We start from the raw sequence: 20,507 nt of genomic DNA on the forward strand, positions 1-20,507 counted from the left end.
ATATATATATATATATATATATATATATATATATATATATATATAGACACAATAATTTAAAAATTAGCTTAATAAGCAAGAATAACTTAGGCAATTCGTTTTAAATACCAAGAGGTTTAGACCAAGCCTTCTAAGATACTCATCGCAGCCTTGACTGTCTAGGCATTTCAGCGGGATACAGAGGGAAGGCTGGCCTTTCACAATACTAAAGACAAGCATTGTAGTAACTAAACCCTAGAATTTTTCTCAAGACCACAAAATGCCAGTGTCTTCCTTTCTTCTGAGAAACAGTCCTGAAAACTGAGCCTGCTTTATGCTACTTCCCGATTCATTCCTTGGAGTATTTTTTTTTTCTCTCCCCAAGCTAGCTGCCAAAAAAGAAAAGGGTTTTCAAAGCTCTTCTCTCCAATGCTACCCAGGAAGACAACCTTGCCGGCGACTGTTGATTAATGGTATTAGATCCTCATTATAACTGTTTTTTTCCAAAGCATGGCATGTGTAGCAATGCTGGAAAGCAAGGTGAATTTTTATGTGGTACCTTGATTTTTTGTAAAATTTAGTATTTATTTAATTTGCAACAGAATGTAAAACCAAACCCCTACCTTCAGATCTAGAACTACTTAGAAGAAACTGAAGTTGGTAGGCTATGTTAGTCTACCCGGTAACAGAATGCTGGCGGAGTGCTCTGGAGGTAGCTGAACATAGAAATGACGGAAGTGTGGGAAAATCTGTTCACTGCTCAACAAAGCCAAATAGTAAAAATGAGCAAAAACAGTAAAAATGGAATTTTGTGAAACAGCATATATTTACCCTTGAATCAGGGGCTCCTACCCTGCCTTATATGGAAACTGGAATCATAAATGGACATTTGCCTTTGGCTTTTATTTATGTTCATTCTCCCCTAAGAACCACTCTTCACTCCAACCTTCTAATTCTGCCTTGCAAAGGTTTAAGCAGCAGGGTATGCAATTAAGTCAAAGGATTCATTTGGTGGTAAACATCTGTAATATGGTAGGTACAAACTCGATTTTTGCAGTCCACAAATTGCTAACTGAACTTAGCTACGTGTGACCCAGCTGCTTAAAAACTGAGCTATCTGCTATGAAGTCTTACTCATAAACTAGTATTAGAGCTGACATCAAATCTTACATACCTACGTAAGAGCTCAGTGGATTACCAGCCTCCCCTTTTGTGCCACCTCCTAATGTATAATAACTTTGGGTGGGGCCACGCATACAAAAAAGTATAACATTTCTAATTTCAGCAAATGGCCTTTTATAAGAGAATGAAAAGAAGGGCATACAAAAAAGAGAGAAAAGACTAACAGAGAGCTTTGCCACATCAAAATCGACAATCAGGATGGTTTCTTTTACTAGAAGATGTGAATTATTATTTTGATATCTTTTGAGATGGAGCAATTTGGCATACCCAAAGCATTTTTTTTTACTGACGTCAATAAAAGAAAGGAATAGTAATGAGTTAATTTTTAAAGAATGTCATTATACTCACACATTTCTTCCTTAGAGTTTTCTTGAAAAAATTCCAAGCGCACTTTAAAGTTTGCCTACCATATTTAAGATGGTTAGAATGAATCTCCTGGCTGCATCTGCTCCATGATAGGAAACCATTGCTGGGTCTGCAACCACTACAGTCTCTATGTTGTATTCTTGAGGTAATTTGTATGAATATCGTTTCCCTCTTCCACTTTCTGTTATTTTTTTAGATCTAGGTCTTCCTTTATCTGCAACAGAGAAATGGATTTTCCAATGTGACTCCATATTGGCAAAGTGAATAAAACATTTCTATTTCTTCAATAATTTAAAAAAGTGTTTACTTAATATTAAAATATGCTGATGGTGATATAATGGTGAGCAAAAAACAAGTAAGTTCCCTGCACACATGGAATATAAAAGGGCATCTGGCTTCGGAGCATGACTTTGGAATCAAACAGACCAGACTTCTACCATTTATTAGCTCTGCCACTTGGGAAACTAACATCACTCAGTTAGCCTTGGTTTCCTCATCTATAAAGTAAATACAGCAACATCTACCTTCTAGTGTTGTTGATGTCTTATAATAAGATTGCATTACTCAAATTTCTAGCAGAGAGTAAATAAAATAACCCAATTAAAAAAATCACAATTTTCTTCTTGAAACCAGTGACAAAATAAAGGTCTACTTGCAGAAATTGCTTTAAGTGATTGCCTCACACATCCTCAATTCAGGCAGAGGCCCTTAATTACTAAAACATTATGCATGGGTTACAAAAGACTTGGTTCTGCCTTCCATCAGGATCCCACAGTAGAAGTTCCTTAGGGAAATAAAGATTCTTCAAATAGAGCCAACTAAAAGCAGCAACCACAAATAAACATATTTATACATTTAAGTACATAAAATGTAAAATTTGTTTATTAAAACATGCCACTATCAGAATGAAAAGCATGCCACCAAGTGGGAGAAGATAGTTACAATACTTTTCCATAATAAATTAAAAGCTATTCTAAATCAGTAACAGATAACCCAACTGAAAAATTGGCAAAAGACTTGAACAGCCATTTCTCACACACAAAAAAAGACATCCAAATGGCTAATTAGCATATGAGAAGGTGCTCGGTCTCATTAGTCTTCAGGGAAATGCAAATTAAAACCACAATTAATTAAATTACCTAAAATCCCCAGAATGGCTAAAATAAAGAGATGATTATATTAAGTGTTGACAAGAATGTGGGGACAAATGGAAGTCCTATACATATACAAGCTGGGAGTTTAAATTAGGATAAACACATTGGAAAGCTGGCTGGCAGTAACCACTAAAGTTAAACACTTATATATCCAATGATCAATGATCTAAAACATATACTCATCAGAAATGCATGCAAATCACATCTACAAATTATTCACAGTAGTACTATTCTTAATAGTTCAAATAACCATCAATAGTATAACGGATGAAAAAATTTGGGCCTATTCATACAATGGAATGTTCCAGAGCAAGGAAAATGAACCAATAACTGCAATGTACAAAAACATGGATGATCTTCCCAAATATAATGCTGAGCAAAAAAGCCAATTACAGAAGAGTCGGTGGCATATGCTTCCAATTATAGAAACAAAAACGAGGAAGACGTGATGTTAGACGGCAGGATAGTAAATATCTTGGGGGAAGAGATATTGGTGCTTAGGAGTGGACATAAGGGGGACATCTGTGGTGCTGATATTTTCTGTATCGTGATCTGAGTGTTAACGACATGGGGAAATTTTGGGAAATTTTCATTCTCATTTCGGGAAAATTTAGCAGTTGGACACATCATTTGTGAACTTTCTGTATGCATGTGGTACTTCAATAATGAATTTATTATTTAAACAGCTTTACTGAGATATAATGTACATGACAACACGTGGAGCCATTGAAGTGTACACCTTTAGTCTTAATAAATGTCTACACTTGGGCAACCATCTCCACAATGCATTGTTTTTTTGTTTGTTTTAATTTTTTATTTTTTTTTGATGTAAAGTTCGATGATTCATTAGTTGCGTGTAACACCCAGTGCACCATGCAATACGTGCCGTCCTTACTACCCATCACCAACCTATCCCATTCCCCCACCCTCCTCCCCTCTGAAGCCCTAAGTTTGTTTCTCAGAGTCCATTGTTAAATCATTGATTGCCTGTTCTGCTCCTTGCCATTTACCAAAATTCTGTTGATGTCCCTAAACTGCTCAACCTCTTTTCCCAAACTTGTACTTGGGAGCCGACATCTTTACCATATTCTTTACTATACTTTTAACAGAATCCCTAGAAGTAAACATGGGTGTTTAGTAGAGTCCCATGGAGATAAACATGTATGTTCAACTGGTCATGTTTTCCTGGGTGTCTCTAACTCTGTTTTGAATCTCAAAGTATGTATTCTCACAGTTCTAGTCCATCATGGTGGCTTTCCCTGAGTCCTGTTGCAGGTACTGTGGCCTTGGTCTGTCGATTCAATTCAAGGCTATTCCATTCTACTTCGCAAACTATTCCACCTTTCTTGCCCTCCAACATCTTTTCATGGTGCCGGGATTAATTTATACCTTGAATTTTTGAACCAATGGTTCCCTTCTATCACTGACTTCTAAGCCCGACTGAGTTACCTCTGAGATCTAACACGAACTAGAATCCACTACCATTGCTGGAAACTCTACTGTTCTGAGATATCTTCATTATTTATACTCTCTCCTTTTCTTTCCAGCAGTGACCCAAACTAAAGTCTATTTAATGAATGAAGTTTTACCCAAATTACCAAAAAGAATTAGTTAACTAGGTTAACAAAAATGTTACTAAGACAAACACAAAGACTCCCTATTTAAAGATAATAATAAAAAAGTATTATGTCATGAAACACGACAATGCTAAAGGACAAAAACAACAGTAGCCATATGCAACAGGACCACAAGAGTTTAAAGTACACTTTATGGATCCATATTTAGTAATTAAAACCAAAGATCTTGATGAAAGACAACATAAGAAATTGGTTTTATCTGTATGTTGAGGTCGATGACAATTAGGAATGAATTTTGTAGTTTTTCTAATCATAATCCCAAACTTATCCACAGTTAGTATATTGTTACACACACTTGTAATATTTAGTAGGTGGCATTCCTACAAGTAGATGAGAAGACTTGTCTTGGTAGGGTCAACACCAAATAAACTAACTATAGGGGGAACATATATATGCAGCTCTCTTACAATCATGTGTCACTGACCTTGTCTGTGAAAATCATGCAATGGTAGGAATAGAAAGGATGAAAAGATAGGCAAAATATTAGAAAATAGATATCATCACAAGTAAAATTATTCAGACTTAGGGGAAGAAAAGGGAGGTGGTTAGAATTACTCTCCCTTGTTGCTGTTGTTATTTGTTTTGGTTTGTGCAGGGGTGGGGAGTTGTTTAGTTTTTATTTTTGAGTGACTAGGTAGATAGATGGTAGAAGGTATCAGCAGGGGAGTCTGGGAAGGAAGATGATGGGTTCAGCTTCAGACTGATTGAGTCTAAAGTGCCTGAGAGACAGCCGAGTACCGGTGACTAAACACCTGACAGGAGAGAGGTTAAAATGGGGATTGGAACTAATCAATGTATAAGTGAGGTTGAACCCACGGATTTGGATTATATCACCTTTATATCCAAAGCACATGGCATGAGAAATAGAAAAGGAGGAAGCCCAAGGAAATGCTTACATTTAAGGGGTGTACATATGGAAGAAGATATGCCCACGGAGGAGACGGAGACGCAAGAAAAATAAGATGAGAAAACACCAAGGGGAGAGTTATAAAATGAGGGGCTTAGGAATTATAGCAAGAATGCTAAATAGACGAAGTAAGGGAGAGAAAAAAGTTTGTTTCCTTTATCACCCCAGCTATGATAGCTGTGTTAGCTCCAATCTGCCAGTGTGCTACATCCTTATTTGCAAGTTATATTTAAATAGACTACATGCAACACCCTAGAATGTTTCTTAAGAATCTCAACTAAATGGTAGACTCCGTCATACAAGGTAACCATTGTGTATGAATCATGCATACTGAAGTAATCTTTTTATCAAGCTGCTTTCTTTGATGGCTTCGTTGTCCACATCAACTCCGTTAAGCTTGTTTTTCATCTCCCAAATCTTGAGACCATTTTCTACCCATATGCATGCATGGAAACAACATACTTGATACCACACACTTCCAGTTAGTGAAGAAATTTTAAAATGTGTAGTCACCAATGCTCAGTGTGGGCTCTCCACAATACCCTACACGTGGTGACAGTAATCTCCACAACAGTTATGGATGGCATATGGAAAGAATTTCTGGTGAAGTTAGCTCTAAGAATAGAGGTGATCTCTGTCCTGCTCAAATAGATTGGTCTTCCTCAGTTCTACAAATCTCCTTCTTGCAACAGTGAGTCCTACACATATCCATTACACTTTTAGTAAAGTGTTATGTAATATATATGAATAATGTCACTTGCCTGCTTAAAACCTTTTTGCTCCCATATGAAGTCCTTACGATAGTGCACACAATCAAGTCCCTTCATCATCCTGTTCGAGACTACCTTCCCAGAGTTGTATCTCACGTCCATACTGCAGCCATTTGGCTTCAGCTCCCCCAGTCGATGCTGTCTCCTGACTTTATACTTTTGCATGCATTGCTCATTTGCCTGAAATGTTCTTCCCTGACTAACAATATGCACCAAAAATTTAACCCAAGTTTTTCACTTTCACACATAATCTCGTTTAATTCTGACAACAGCTCTGAGGTTCGGGTATCATACTCCCCATTCTGTACACTGTGGATGAAGCTTTTGAGAGAGAAAGTCAGTTTTCCAAAGTCACACAGATGGGAAGTGGTAGCATACGTCTGTGAACACAGCAGAGACTCCAGAGTCCATTATCAGAATCCACACACTCTGTTCCCCTTTTTCCCAAAGATGTAAGCCTATAATCAGGATAAGTTTTATTTGATCTTTGCGGCTCAGCCCCCTGATATCAGAAATGTGGTTTCTTATGTAGTGACTCTGTCAGAGTTCTTATCACGCTGCAGTATAATTACTCACTGAGCAGTTCGTCTAAAATAATACACTGGTTGCCTCTTAAGAATAAGAGCTGTGCCATTTAGCTCTACATCCCTGTCAAGTGACTGGACGTGCTTGTGTTGCAAATAAAGAAGCTGAGGTGCGAAAGTGGAGAATGGTGTAGAGGTTCCACAGAAAATTAAAAATAGATATCACACATCACCCAGCAATTACACTGCTAGGTATTTACTCAAAGAAAATGAAAACTTGGAAAGATATACCCACCCCTATGTTTACTGTAGCATTACTGACCATAGCTAGGATATGGAAGCAACCGAAGTGTCCGTGGAAAAATGAATGGATAAAGAAGATGCGATATATATCCAATGGACTACCGCTCAGCTATGAAAAAGAATGAGATCTTGCCATACATGACCACACAGGTGGACCTAGAGGTCTTTATGCTAAGATAAGTAATTCAGACAGAGAAGGACAAACACTATATGATTTCGCATATGTGGAATCTACAAAACATAACAACAAAGGAACAACCAAAAAAAAAAAAAACAAACAAAAAAAAAAAACAAAGCCAAAACCAAAAAACAACCCCACAGACAGACTCATAAATACAGAGAACGACCTGGTGGTTGCCGGAGGAAAGGGGTGTGGGGTGATGGGTGTAATAAGAGAAGGGGAGTAAGAGGTACCAACTTCTTGTTTATAAAGTAAATGAAATGTACAGCATAGGGAATATAGTCAACAATCCTGTTCTGACTTCGTAGAGTGATGGTAACTACACTTACTGCAGTGAGCGCCGAGGAGTGCACAGGGTGTCAAATCGCTCTGCGGTACGCTTGGAACTAATATAACGTTGTATGGCAACTACACTAAAGTAAAATTTTAGAGAAGTTTAAGGGATTGGCGAAGAGTCCCTAGCTGGAATGAAACCAAAGCTATGCCTTGGATCCATGGGGGGGGCCTTTCATGTGCCTTCTCTTTATTACCATTTATAGAAGAACACCACAGTGTCATCCTAAAGTATGACGTTTCCTGTTCCGGAAAAATATTCATGAAGTCAATATACAGAAACATCCTATACCTAAGGCATTAAAATGATGAAGGAGAATAATGCAAGGACCGATTTGAACACAAGGAAACTTTTTGATTCCAGGGCACAGAGGCAAATATTGCAATATTATCCAAAGTTGAATCACATGTTGAACATGTTAGTACATCAGCCTGAAGTACAAAGGGAAGAGCTACAATTAGACATATTGGTAGAAGTAAATCAACATTTTATTTCACATATTGCTAATTTTAAAGCTGTTTTTTAAATTCTAGACCTAAATTTAAAAAGTATTTGAAAATAGGTAAACTCCTAGTGAATCATCCAACTGGTAGCATAATACTCCTTGCATGCAAGTGACTGACCCAAATAGGTCAACTAATACCTAACAGTCATGCCTTAAAAATAAACACAATAAGAAACTTTATGAGCAACGTTTGCCAAATATTAACTGTGTATTTATGCTCTGTAAACCTATAAAAATTAAGAATTTTCTAGCAATCTGTCTTCTATGCACCATGGCACACAAAGCCTGTTTTGCGTCATCCTGTACATGAGTAATTAGAACAGCTGGAACTTACTATGATTTGCAAGTTGCACAGCGTAGATTTTTAGTATAACTCATACAAGACAATTTCCTTAAATGGACTAAATCCAAGTTGTTGCTGCTATCATTTCTCAACACAAGAGACTTTCTTTGGCTTGGCCATAATACTATGACTTCTTTGTGTCTAACCTTCTTCGAAGAGAGAAGAGGGATGTGTCTCGCTCAAATTGACTAAATCGTGTACAGTGAATAGTGGGGCACAGAGATTCACTTAAGTCCTTCTGAAGATGTTTCCCATACAGACTAACAACGTGAGCTTTCACGGAAGAAAACGGAAATCATGGATTCACTTGAGATAAATATATTTAAACAGAAACATGTTGTGGTTCTTTCTGAATCTGATTACCCTAAGCAAGCAATAATAGGAACAACCTATATATCTGCTGCAAATGCCACTAATTGTCACAAGTCATACGCCAAAACCAGCCTCAAACACCATAACCAATTTTCGAATTGGTATCTTGGCCCTAACTCTGCTAACACCTAATTTTAAATCTGCAAGTCAACTTTTTATGTCTTTTACAACAAAAATCCTTGCATAAATTCATATTTCTTCAGATTCTAACTGGAAATGTTTTCTCCTATCAGTGACTAGTCACTGAGATGTCTGGATTAGATATCTAAAAATTTTTTCCTAGGGACACTTCTAATTATTTTCTGAGTGTTGGCTATGACTTTCAGGTCCCACTTACATAATAGAAATCATTCGTTTTCCTTACCGTTCTTGTTAACACAGAGATCTCTGCCAAAGGAAGTAAGAAAGCTCACAAAACAGTCAGCCCCATTTTATTTCTACACAGAACTGGCAGACGGAGACTAGGATTTGATGGTTGGAAATGTTTATGAGCTTCTGAAATGTCCAGATTTAAGGTATTTTGATACTGAGAATAAAATTCAAAGAAATAAATCTTTACTCTTCTTCCTATTACACTGTTAATTTTAACCTCCAAGATGATTTTTACTTGGGCCAAATTTTAAAAAGAAGAAGAAGAAGAAAGAAGTAGAAGAGCCATCTGGTCAAAGTAAAGAGATATCTATGATGTGCTCAAAGAGGTAGACAAAAATAAGGCTATGAGCTCACAGGATTCCATTTCAGGAGATCAGGAATTCTCTCCATGTCATTTCTATGCCAGTGAGGTGAACAGGATACCACGAGGAACACTTCACATTTCGAGAGAGACTCAGGGCATGTTACACGTTAGTCTCTGAAGTCCTTCTGGAGTTCCATTTTTGATACTAAAACGTAGTACTGCGCAGAAGACTAAAAGAGAAGTCTATAATGGATATATTTAATTGTTCTTAACCAGAAGAGTTTCCATATTTTGAGAAAAGTATAAAACTAGTAGATGGATGGATGGATGGACAGACAGGTAGAGGGACAGACAGACAGAAAGAAAGGAAGGAAGAGAAAAAATTCTTCATGTATTCATCTCACATTGCATATTTGATAAACCCTCCCGGGAGAAGGCATTACCTGAAATGATACCACAGTAATGACTGTGAGGAGCTGACTTCTCTGTGACTTTTTCCTCCATGGACCTTTTCTGCCTATATACACGGTGTGGGTGACCCGTTATGGCCACTGTATCATTGAGTGGTTCAATAAATATGAAGTCCTCATTGAGCTGTATAAATCCCATCTGGAATATATAACATAAAAAGACAGGTAAGAAATACTGTTTGGATAAATTACTTTCTAGGCTCTCCTACTCACATACACTTTACTTTCACATATGTGCATACATTCTCGGGAAGCTTTCTCAGCAATGCCCCTAAGAAGGTAACTATCTTCCCATTTTATTACTTCATCTTTACAACTTTATTGCACTAGCATAAACTTCATTTAGTTAGACTTAGCCTGTGTGGGTGGGAGGCTAGATGCCAGCAACAGATGCATAGTAAAATTCTGGAACGGTTAAAGGCTCACTTTGGGAGACCCATGGGGTCACTTACATGTAGGCATGTACAGAAGAGCAATACGGTGTTTAATTGCACGCACCACGTGGTCCAACTTTTTGACAATCGCTATTTAATAAAGTAATTCATGTAACATGTCAAAGCAAATGCAGGGGACACAGCATTGAAATTATTATGTAAAATATTCTTGAAGCCTTCTACTAAACATTCCTAAAACCTTTGCACAGTCAATTACAGAAAAAAAATGAATCATCACTTACATAAGCATGTTTCATTTCATAGAATGCCATGTCTTTAAACTTAGCCAATTGTAGACAGAGAGCTAAAAACTGTAAAATACTGTTATTATCAATAAAAAGAACTTATAACAGGTATCCTTTTATTATATTGAGGCTAAGCCTAGTCATTTCTTTCCTTCCTTTTTTGGAACATAAATTTATATTATAGCTAGGAAAATATCCCACACAGAACATGTGACTTGACCTTTTAGATTTTTATTATTTTATTCTGCTGTGATATATATATTACATGCATAATATATATATAATACATATATTTGACTATTCCGTTAACTCTTTAGCCAATATTTTTGAAGAAATAATCCCTCAGAACCTGCATTATTCGTACCCAATGTGCTATCAAAGTTCTTCATTCTGTTCTGAATTAATTACATAAAAATTATGTGTAGTTCATTTTAGTTTGGTCCACATATACTTAGCATAGTAAGAATATACTTACTTCTTCAGATACAGTAATTCTTCTGAACTGAATATTAAGAAAAAATAAATCTATACTAAAAAGAGGTGTGTTTTCCTTAAAAGTACAGAAGAGACTTTTTCTTTTGTTTTAATCATTAAGGTGTGCTACATCTTCTCTACAGAAAGACTAGGTGATTGTCAATATGCCATCGCATTTTATTCTGTATCGAATTGATGTCACAAGATTTCTTAATAAATCCAAAAATATTCATCACTTCTTTCTTGAATTTTTATAACAGTAATAAAATTCTCAAGTACTACAGTAACAGTTCCACCACCTCTGTCTGTTGTCCCCTTCACTCTGTGTTTCTCCCTCTGCTTGTCTTTCCTAGACAAAGACACACACACACACACACACACACACACACACACTCTCTCTCTGGGGGTGGGGATAACGGAGAAAAGATTTACTGTGACAATTCTTGTAAAATACATCAGGCGTGTATTATATACTTGGGACATTTTGGGGGTAATTTTATTTTTTTTTTATTTTTTATTTTTTTTAAAGATTTTATTTATTTATTTGACAGAGATAGAGACAGCCACTGAGAGAGGGAACACAAGCAGGGGGAGCGGGAGAGGAAGAAGCAGGCCCATAGCAGAGGAGCCTGATGTGGGGCTCGATCCCGCAACGCCGGGATCACGCCCTGAGCCGAAGGCAGAAGCTTAACCACTGTGCCACCCAGGCGCCCCTTGGGGGTAATTTTAATATGAATTCCAATGAATTCTTTTCTTTTCCACATGTGCTCATTGTCTCCGATGTAAAACTAGAATGAATTTTAAAGTAATTACAAGACAGGCAAAAAAATATTCCCTTGATAGAAAAAAGGACGGTAACAAATACTGAAAACCTGAAATAATAATCATTAAGATGTAGTACACCCACACATCACATGGACTGAGGGGGGAGGGTGTCGCATTCTATATCACTGATGCACATGGGGAAAATACAAAAATATGTTACTCTTCTCGCGTATATCAGAATGCTTCTGAGGTTCAGTCAGTATTGAAGGTCACTAATACAACTGACAGTGTGGCTGATGATTGAAATAATAAGTATTTTGATGCTCAGTATGAACATTTCAAGCAAACATGCTCAGTTTCCCTAAATCTTAAATTCACAACCTGATACATTCTTTCCAAAGGTTATAAGTATCATTGGATTTAGAAAAATAAACCAAATAAAATTGAAATGCATATCAACATAGAAAATGTAATGACTCGGGATTTAAGATTATTTGGATTCATAATTGACTACTAGCTAAGTAACTTTGAGAAAGATACAGTGACTTAGTCCACACCACTGCTCCATAGGGCTGTCTAGAACATTCACTTTTGAAAAGCACGTGTAATGCTCTTATCACAGGATCTCATACTGGGTAACCCCTCAGTAAATGTTCACCATAATTTTTATTTTATTAATTAGAATAACCATAACAAATCAAAGCACCCAAACATTTGAGTATGAACTGGAGACCTCAGGAGTCCAAAGAATCAAAACTGATAGACCTTTGTATCCCCATATTACCTTACAAAATATTTTCTGAAATTAAATTTTTGAAGTTAGGATTTGGAAACCACTTCATAATAATTATTTGTTGTGTTAGAACTTTATCTACAGACATTTTTAAAAACAAGAAGGCCACTTTTGAAAAGGAAAAAAAATGTTGGAATAATTATAAATGGTGACTCACTCATTCAATACATATTTACTGTCTGACTACAGTGTGCCAGACTTGGTTCACTCTGGGGCAGAGTTAACACTAAGTGTTCAGCGTTCTTTCTTCAGGGAAGAGTTTTTGTATCTGAGACCAGAATACTATTCTACAGCAAAGGAGGTGGTCTAGTGTAGGTCGGTATCTTTCAGGATAATTCCTTATAGTAAAGCAGAATTGCAGAAAGACTTGAGGTTTTCTGTGTCACCATAAAAGCCTCACTTTCCCCACTAACCAAACAGAAATCTGTATCTGCACTGTGATTTTACAAGCTATGGAAGAACATAAATCCATATTAACCTCTATGCACAAGGGCCCCTGTGTTCAACAATCCACAATTAGGCAGCATTCACGTTAGTGTAAATATTCTCTCCAGTTTTAGAGGGAAAGAAAAGAGAATGTGAATGAATGTTGCACAGCACATCATCTAAAATAAATGTAAGTTTTATAAGCATTTTTTCTCCCAGATTGCTCTCATTTAGATTTTTCAAAATGATTTTAAATATTTTGAGATATTTCACACAAAATTTGGAAATGAAATTAAGTTTAATAGGTGTTCCCCACACCTTATTTCTGTTATCATGTGCATCAGATGGTGGCATTTGTCATTGAATATTATTCTTTGATCTCACAATGTAGCAAGAATTTCAGTATTTTGCAAATTTACCCTCACTTACATTAATATGTTACCACTCTTTTTTTTTTTTTTTTTACTAGTTCTGACATTTTATTTCTCTATTTAGATGCCTCTGTGCTTTATTAAGACAACCAAGAAAATGGTGCATCATTTAGGTGCAATGACGCTGTCAGTAAATTCTAATCACATGAAATTTGATTTGGTCAATGTGCCAAATACACTGTTGGTAAAGTGCTTCAATTAACCAATATAAATGTTTCATGTATCCAAATTCAAGTTAATTATGGTCTATTAAATAGATCCTAAAACTCGAATGCAAACATAACTTAAGGGGCACCTGGGTGGCTCAGTCGTTTAAGCACTGGACTCTTGGTTTTGGCTCAGGTCATGATCTCAGGGTGCTGAGATGGAGCCCTGAGATGTCCAGCTCCACTCTCATCAGGGAGTCTGCTTGAGATTTTCTCTCTGCCCCTCCCCCACCCAGGCTCTCTTTCTAATAAATAAATCTTTAATAAATGACTTAAAAATTAGAAAACAACATGGCGCTCTCCACTCTTGTTCTCCCTCTTCACTAACATTGCTACTTTACTTCCACGACCTCACTTCCCATTCACTCACAGAACTGAAGCACTACCATAGTTATTTCAAATTTTCTCTTCATTCTTCCCTGCTTCTTTCTGGAAAATTATTTTCCAGAACCTTGGTTTTCTAGGTAAGCTTTCAATGTGCTGGCTAAAGGTATTTATCTGAGGCTCAAACTGCATTTTGTCAGTCTTTGATAATGTCCTATTTTTAAAAATACATAGTATTTAAGAACTCAATAGTATAAGTGCTGGAGGACCTGAGGAAGGTGTTAGATCATTATAATTTCAGGATATCAGACGAGTCTTGAGGGATAACAGAATCTGGATACGATGAGGGCAAGATTGTTTCCATGAGAGGAGATATTATGAGCAAAGGCAAAGAGGATTTGGAGTCTAGCTAAGAGTTAAGAAGATGCCTGCCCTGAGCAGAGAGATGGGAAAATGTAACCTAAAAACAAGATGAACCAATATCATTGAAAACATCAAATGGTGAAGTTCTTGATAGGAAAGTCAACGTCCTGAGGTTCTGAGGATGATTACTCTATCGTCTGACCGTAGGTATATTAGAGAATTACTGAGACACTGAAAGAAGCCCAAGTGTTTTGTTTCTAAACAGCAATTACAGAAGTTGTGAAAAGATCTGGAACTTGAATTCCTTGTGAAAACATTATAGACAAATGTCTGATGCTTTACATGATCTGAGCAATATGCATTTGGCTTTCTTTGAGTATTTTTTGTATGGTAATGTTACGGTATACATCTCATTAAGTAAATAAAGTATATAAAGCATTATATACTTCTGAGCGTAAACATAATAAAAGGCTTGATGTTAATTATAATATTATAGGTTTGTTGGGTGCTTTATTCAAAAGACATCTTTTTCAGTATCACTATAAATAGGAGTAATTTTTCATACATTTGTGTATTCAATACATACAAGCAAGTCTATAAAAATACACTTCTGACACCCTATCTATCCTATTGTCTTACAGTGTTAAACTCTTCCTGACTCGACCCTTTTGATGTTTCCCCTTTACGCCCACAGGGGGAAACTCTAAATCCTTAATGAGGATATATAAAGTATAAGGTCATGATAAACTCTTGCCTACCTCTCCAGCATATATTTTTACTACTTAAAATTTATATATAACCACAACAAACACATTTTTAAAAGATTTTATTTATTTATGTGACAGAGAGAGAAAGCCCGAGAGAGCACAAGCAGGGGGGAGGGGCAGAGGAAGAGGGAGAAGCAAACCCCCCTGCTGAGCAGGGAGGCCAGATGCAGGGCTGGATCCCAGGACTGTGAGATCATGACCTGAGCTGAAGGCGGCCGCTTAACAGACTGAGCCGCCCAGGCGCCCCCAACAATACATTTTAATTGTGTCAACAAATTTTATATTTTAAAGTATTTCAGAATGACTGTTTATTGTATGATCGCATCTCGGTACACTGCACATGCTGTTTTCTCTTTCCAGAAAGTCATTCTCAGTTATTGCTTCAAAATCAAGCCAACCTGGTCCTCTCTCCAAAGTAACCACTGCCTCCCTGATCCACTTCCACACTGTACCTGTCCCATTGTCACACTAATACATCCACTATAGTTATGGCTTTTGTGTTCTCAGCTTCATGCCTTCAATATATAAGGCCTGGTACACAGCGGGTGCTCAAGGAATGTTGCTTTTACTTAACATATTCTTCCTTTTTGAGATCAAAAGAAAACGTATCCGTTCGATGCTCTCTACTCCACCAGTAACTCCATCTGAGGGGAAATTACTAGTCGATTTCTCCCCTCCGGCATTCCCAGTGTTGCCTTCCTTGTGAGCCCAAGTTCCATCTTTAGGAAAAGCTTCCCTGGCACCACATTGTTAACATTATTCCGTTTTCTTTCCTTGCCAAAGGGCTTCAGAAAGTATCGTGAAACTACAAGGGCAGAAGCAAACCTAAAAATCAGGCCATCACTGGGGTTTTAAAATCAAGAAAACCAGGACTTAGAAATGTTGCGTAACTTGCCTAGAATCACACAGAGAGTTCATCCGAGTGTCAGGGCTGGAATCTAACACTCCCAATTTCCAAATTTTTTTTGGGTTTTAATACATCACTCTAAATTTGCTTGCTACCTGCATTCTCATTTCCCCCACTGAACTCTGGAAATCGTTGAGGCCACCCACCATTTCCTGTCCTTTGTTCTCCTCTCTAAGGCATTTGACCCTTGACCACTTCTCTTCTCCAGGAATATTACTATTACATTGTTCTCTCCCTCTTCTCTAGCAACTGTTTCTGTTTCCTTAAACAGGTCACGTTCCTCACTCCAAAGCAGGTCTTTGGTCAGCAACTGCTGGCAGCAATGACCCCTCCCAAAGGACCCCTCTATGGAGCCGATGCCCAAACCCCCAACCCCCTCTCAGCCCACTAGTTCTATTCAAGATCCATGCTCCTCCCTGCTCACTTCCCATCACCTCACTTCAGATGTGTGACCCTTGTCCCAAAACAGTACCTCTCTCTGAGTGTGTATCTCTGTGCATGCCACCAATTTGTTTCTAGTTACCTAGGCTGAAGAAATTTTAGAGTCCTTTCCTCTTTCCTTTTCAAACTTCCTTTAAAATACTTATAAGACAACAATAATGTAAGAAAATACGCCTGCGTGTCAGACACTGTATGTGTGTGTGTGTGTGTGCGTGTTTGTGTGCGTGTGTGTTTGTGTGTGTGTGTGTGTGTGTGTGTATATGATTTCATTTAATCAATCAGCAAGCTCGTGCCACACAGGCTAACCTCAGTAGTTTTACAGTTGAAAAAAGTGAATTTCAAAAAGATTTATGGTGTCCTAAGGTCACAAATCAGTATGTGGCGAAGACAGGATTCAAACCAAAGAGTACCTTTGTGAGGCCATCTGAGGAAGTCTAGGCCCTGCCATATGACTGTTATTCCAAATAACTCTCATCTTTAAAAAATTTTGCACTGAGGATTTGACATCAAGCACAACACCTCACAAATGGTAGATGTCCAAAATTTGACATCAAGAGCAAGGCCAGACCCCATCCCTCACAAAGCAGAAGACAAGCATACTGTGTTAGGCTCTGAACTTTATCTTGGGCTGACTGTTTTATATGATGAGACATATTAGCTGCCAAAAGCACACTGGGTTTCACCCCCAGGCCTCCCTCAGTGCTACAAGCCCAATCACTCCCCCATGGCAGATTTGGTGGAATGTTTCAAGGATTTCGTTTTTCTTGCCTTCGTCCTTTCTTTTACAATTCTCTTTTCTATTTTCTTTCTTAAAATGTGTCCTGATCATAAAACCAGAAGGGTTAAATAGCAAAACACTTAAAAATATAATTAAAAAAAGCAATTCACTGTCCCCAATCCCATCATATAGGATAATTACATAGGCATGTGTATACCTCTTCTTAAGTCTATTAACATACACACAGACACACAAAGTATATATATGAGTATGTACCCGTGTGTGTACATGTGTCTCTACACGTGCACACATTTGTTAAAGTTTTATATTCTACTTTATTTTCCCATTTAAGAATAGTTTAATCGCTGTTTTGTTTCTTAATGGTATTAAATAATCTTTATAAGCCTGGTTTTTAACCGCTGAATAACAGTGTACCCTCTAAAAATATCATAATTTATTAGCTATTCATTAATTTCACCTTCTATTCAATAAATGAGTATTGACTTTGTACAGCCAGAGGTCAGGGCAACAGTGATGATCCAGGCTGGCAAGACCCATCACCAAATTACACACACTCCAGGAAGGGATACAATTTGCTATTTATTTGACTGAGTGACACATACAATTGTTCTATCACAGTTAATAAGCTTTACCTTGATAGCTTATACACTCATTTATGTTTGTGTTCTACTTCACACACACACACACACACACACACACACACACAGTTTCAAATATAGCGTGGAAGTATCCTCCCATATACCTAAGGGCCAAGGCAGGCACTTAACATGACCAACTAGAGGAGATGAACCAGCCCTCTTCAAAGGACAAGTGTGAAATCCCAAGAGACTGAGGGGCATCTCTGAAGAGGACAGCCTCCCAGGAACTCATCAATGTGGTCCATGAGAGACAGTTACCATTGGAAGCACCTATCAAACATAATGCTGAACACCACTCTCCCATGACACAATTACCATGCCTTACACTGTCGCCAAGCCATGACACTACTGGTCACCCAAACATACTCCTCCTTCCCGCCTCCCTTACAGCTTCTGCCCTCAAGGAACCAGAGGAAGCTCAGTGCAGTGAGCAGAAGAAATGAAAGCCCGGGGGGGGGGGGGGGGGGGGACACAAGGACTCTGACTTCACTCCCCCTTCTTACTGCAAGTGATGAGCTCTAAGCAAGCCTGAATGGGGAGGGCATGTGCAGAGAGACTTTTAACTTTATGGGAATTTGGAGGGTTTGATGATTACAGGATAAATATCTTAACTATCAGAAACTTCTTGTGGCTAAGTTTACCAAGCGACTTCTCACAACCTAAGTGTAAACAACACTAGAAAAAAGACCAGGGGGAACAAAACCCTAGTTTCATTATGGCATCCTTTGAGTCCAGTTTACTCAATGAAAAGTTAACAATATGAATTTAGGTGCCAAGTATTTCAAGGATTAGAGAGTGATGTGGGGAAGGTCTTTCGGGTGAGGTAACATCTGAGCCGAGATCTGAGAGTTGGCCAGGGCAAGTTAGAGGGGAGAACATTCTAGGCAGAAGGAGAAACAAAGACCCTGAGATGGGACCAACTTAGCATGTGTAAGAGAAAGCAAGGTTAGAATGGCTGGAGCACAGAGATTCCTGGGGAAATGACGACCGGAAAGGAACCCAGGGGCATTCCATGGCAGTATCACTTATCTGATTCATATTCAAAAATAAATCCTGGTGAAATCCTCTTGTGGTTTTTAGACTATTTATCTTCTTGAACACTGGCTAGAGATTTTACTATGGGATGCTTCATGATGACCTTTCGTGCTATGTTCTTTCAACGGCCTTATTTTATCTCCATAATAATTACTCAGGAATACATGTCACTCTTACAAATTAAAAAAATATGCTTTCTCTTCCATTTTCTTGAAAACCATTGGCCTCCTCTAATTTTTTTGCCAGCATATGACAGAGATATGCATTTTGAAACAATTTCAAAATGTTCCTTTTTAAGTCCATTATAGATCAACGACATCACAAGTATGACTATAAACAGAAGCTGTTCTATGTTGAAGATGTGAAAAGTGGTAAACGTGTAAAGTGGAAAATAAATGCTCCATCCTAACGTTTAGTTTCCAAAATTACTGACTTTTCATTAGTAGGATGATTGTCTCATTGCTCATTTTATAGTCTAATTTTTGCTCAAATTGAGAAAAGCCATTGATTTGATTTTCATATACTTCCTAACATCCATTCACTTTACTGTAATTTCTTGTTGCTTAGAATGGTTTTTCAATTAATCCCTCAGGATTTAAAAAAAAAAAAGACTTACTTATTTTAGAGAGAGTGCATGGTGGGGAAGGACAGAGGGAGAGGGAGAGAGAGGATCCCAGGCAGACTCCCCTCTGAGTGCAAAGCTGGACATGAGGCTCAATCTCACAACCCTGATATCATGACCTGAGGCAAAATCAAAAGTCAGATGCCCAGATGACTGAGCCAACCAGATGCCCCGTCCCTCAGGATTTTTATGGATTCTTTAAATATGCAAAAAGGTGAGCTGAGAAACAGGAAGCAAATTCAGTTTTAGATCTAAGTTTATCAACCAGTGTAGCCCAAAAGCTATTATGTTCTACTCTACCTTCCTGATGATCACATGTTACAAATGTACCTACTGAATACTTGCCCCATGCCAGCGTGCAAGGCACTGAAGCTTCAAAAATGAAAAGAGATTTTAATTCCTATCTTCACGGACCTTAAACATGAGGGGGAAAGACAGGAAAAATCAGGTATCCAGACAAATATACATAATTATAAATTAGGCAGAGGATGCCACATACCAATACTATGACCCTGCAAAATACACGGGAAGAATTCAACAGATTGACTTGGTGTTTACAAAAGTGCACACTTTTTAATTATTATTTATTACAACATACGTTTGTGTTCTATATATTTATGCCACAGTAAATTTTATTTTAAAAATGAAAACCAAAGGACAAATAATGTAACAGTATTCCTTTGCAATACAGAGGTAAGGGAAGTACTAAAAGAAACGCGATTGCTCCTGGAAGGCAGAAATCAAGCACAGAAAGGAGAGAGCAGGATAGTTTATTTTTTCCACCAAAATTCTTGTAAGTGTTGACTTTACAAACAATGTACAGATGTGACTTAGATTATACTTTAGTTTAAAAGAGAGGTTGAAATAGAGGGATATAAGACTTGTTGGGGGTGCACTGCTGTAATTAAAACAGTTAATAATGGTGGCATTGGTGTAAAGTCTATCAGTGAGGAAGACCTATAGATGAGCGAGGACAGCGTGAAAGAATCGACAGGGAGACTGAGGCAGTGGCAGGAGTCACAAACAAATAATAATAGTAGCAGAAATAGAACAGATGGGTTGGCAGGCCATGATTCCTAGAGAGCTCTGAAGAGCAGGAGAAGGCACTGAGATTTTATTGGAAACGTAATTGGAAGCAACTGACAGTGGATGGCATAATCAGATAGAAATTTTGAAGAAAGTCACTCTTGTTCT

At 37.7% G+C, this 20,507-nt stretch overlaps 1 protein-coding gene across 1 annotated transcript in view; it reads right to left on the reverse strand.

Moving 5' to 3' along the window:
• The window catches only part of ADAMTS19 (ADAM metallopeptidase with thrombospondin type 1 motif 19), a 222,990-nt gene that overhangs the window by 170,438 nt on the left and 32,045 nt on the right, over positions 1-20,507 (reverse strand). The window contains exons 3-4 of the mRNA XM_040622512.1: positions 9,677-9,842; positions 1,569-1,741 (exon numbers count right to left, since the gene is read on the reverse strand). Of these exons, the coding sequence (XP_040478446.1) occupies positions 1,569-1,741; positions 9,677-9,842 (339 nt within the window). The remainder of the gene's footprint in view (positions 1-1,568; positions 1,742-9,676; positions 9,843-20,507) is intronic.

The sequence above is a fragment of the Ursus maritimus genome, unplaced genomic scaffold (genome assembly GCF_017311325.1).
Source record: "Ursus maritimus isolate PB19 unplaced genomic scaffold, ASM1731132v1 scaffold_5, whole genome shotgun sequence".
Taxonomy (NCBI): Eukaryota; Metazoa; Chordata; class Mammalia; order Carnivora; family Ursidae; genus Ursus; species Ursus maritimus.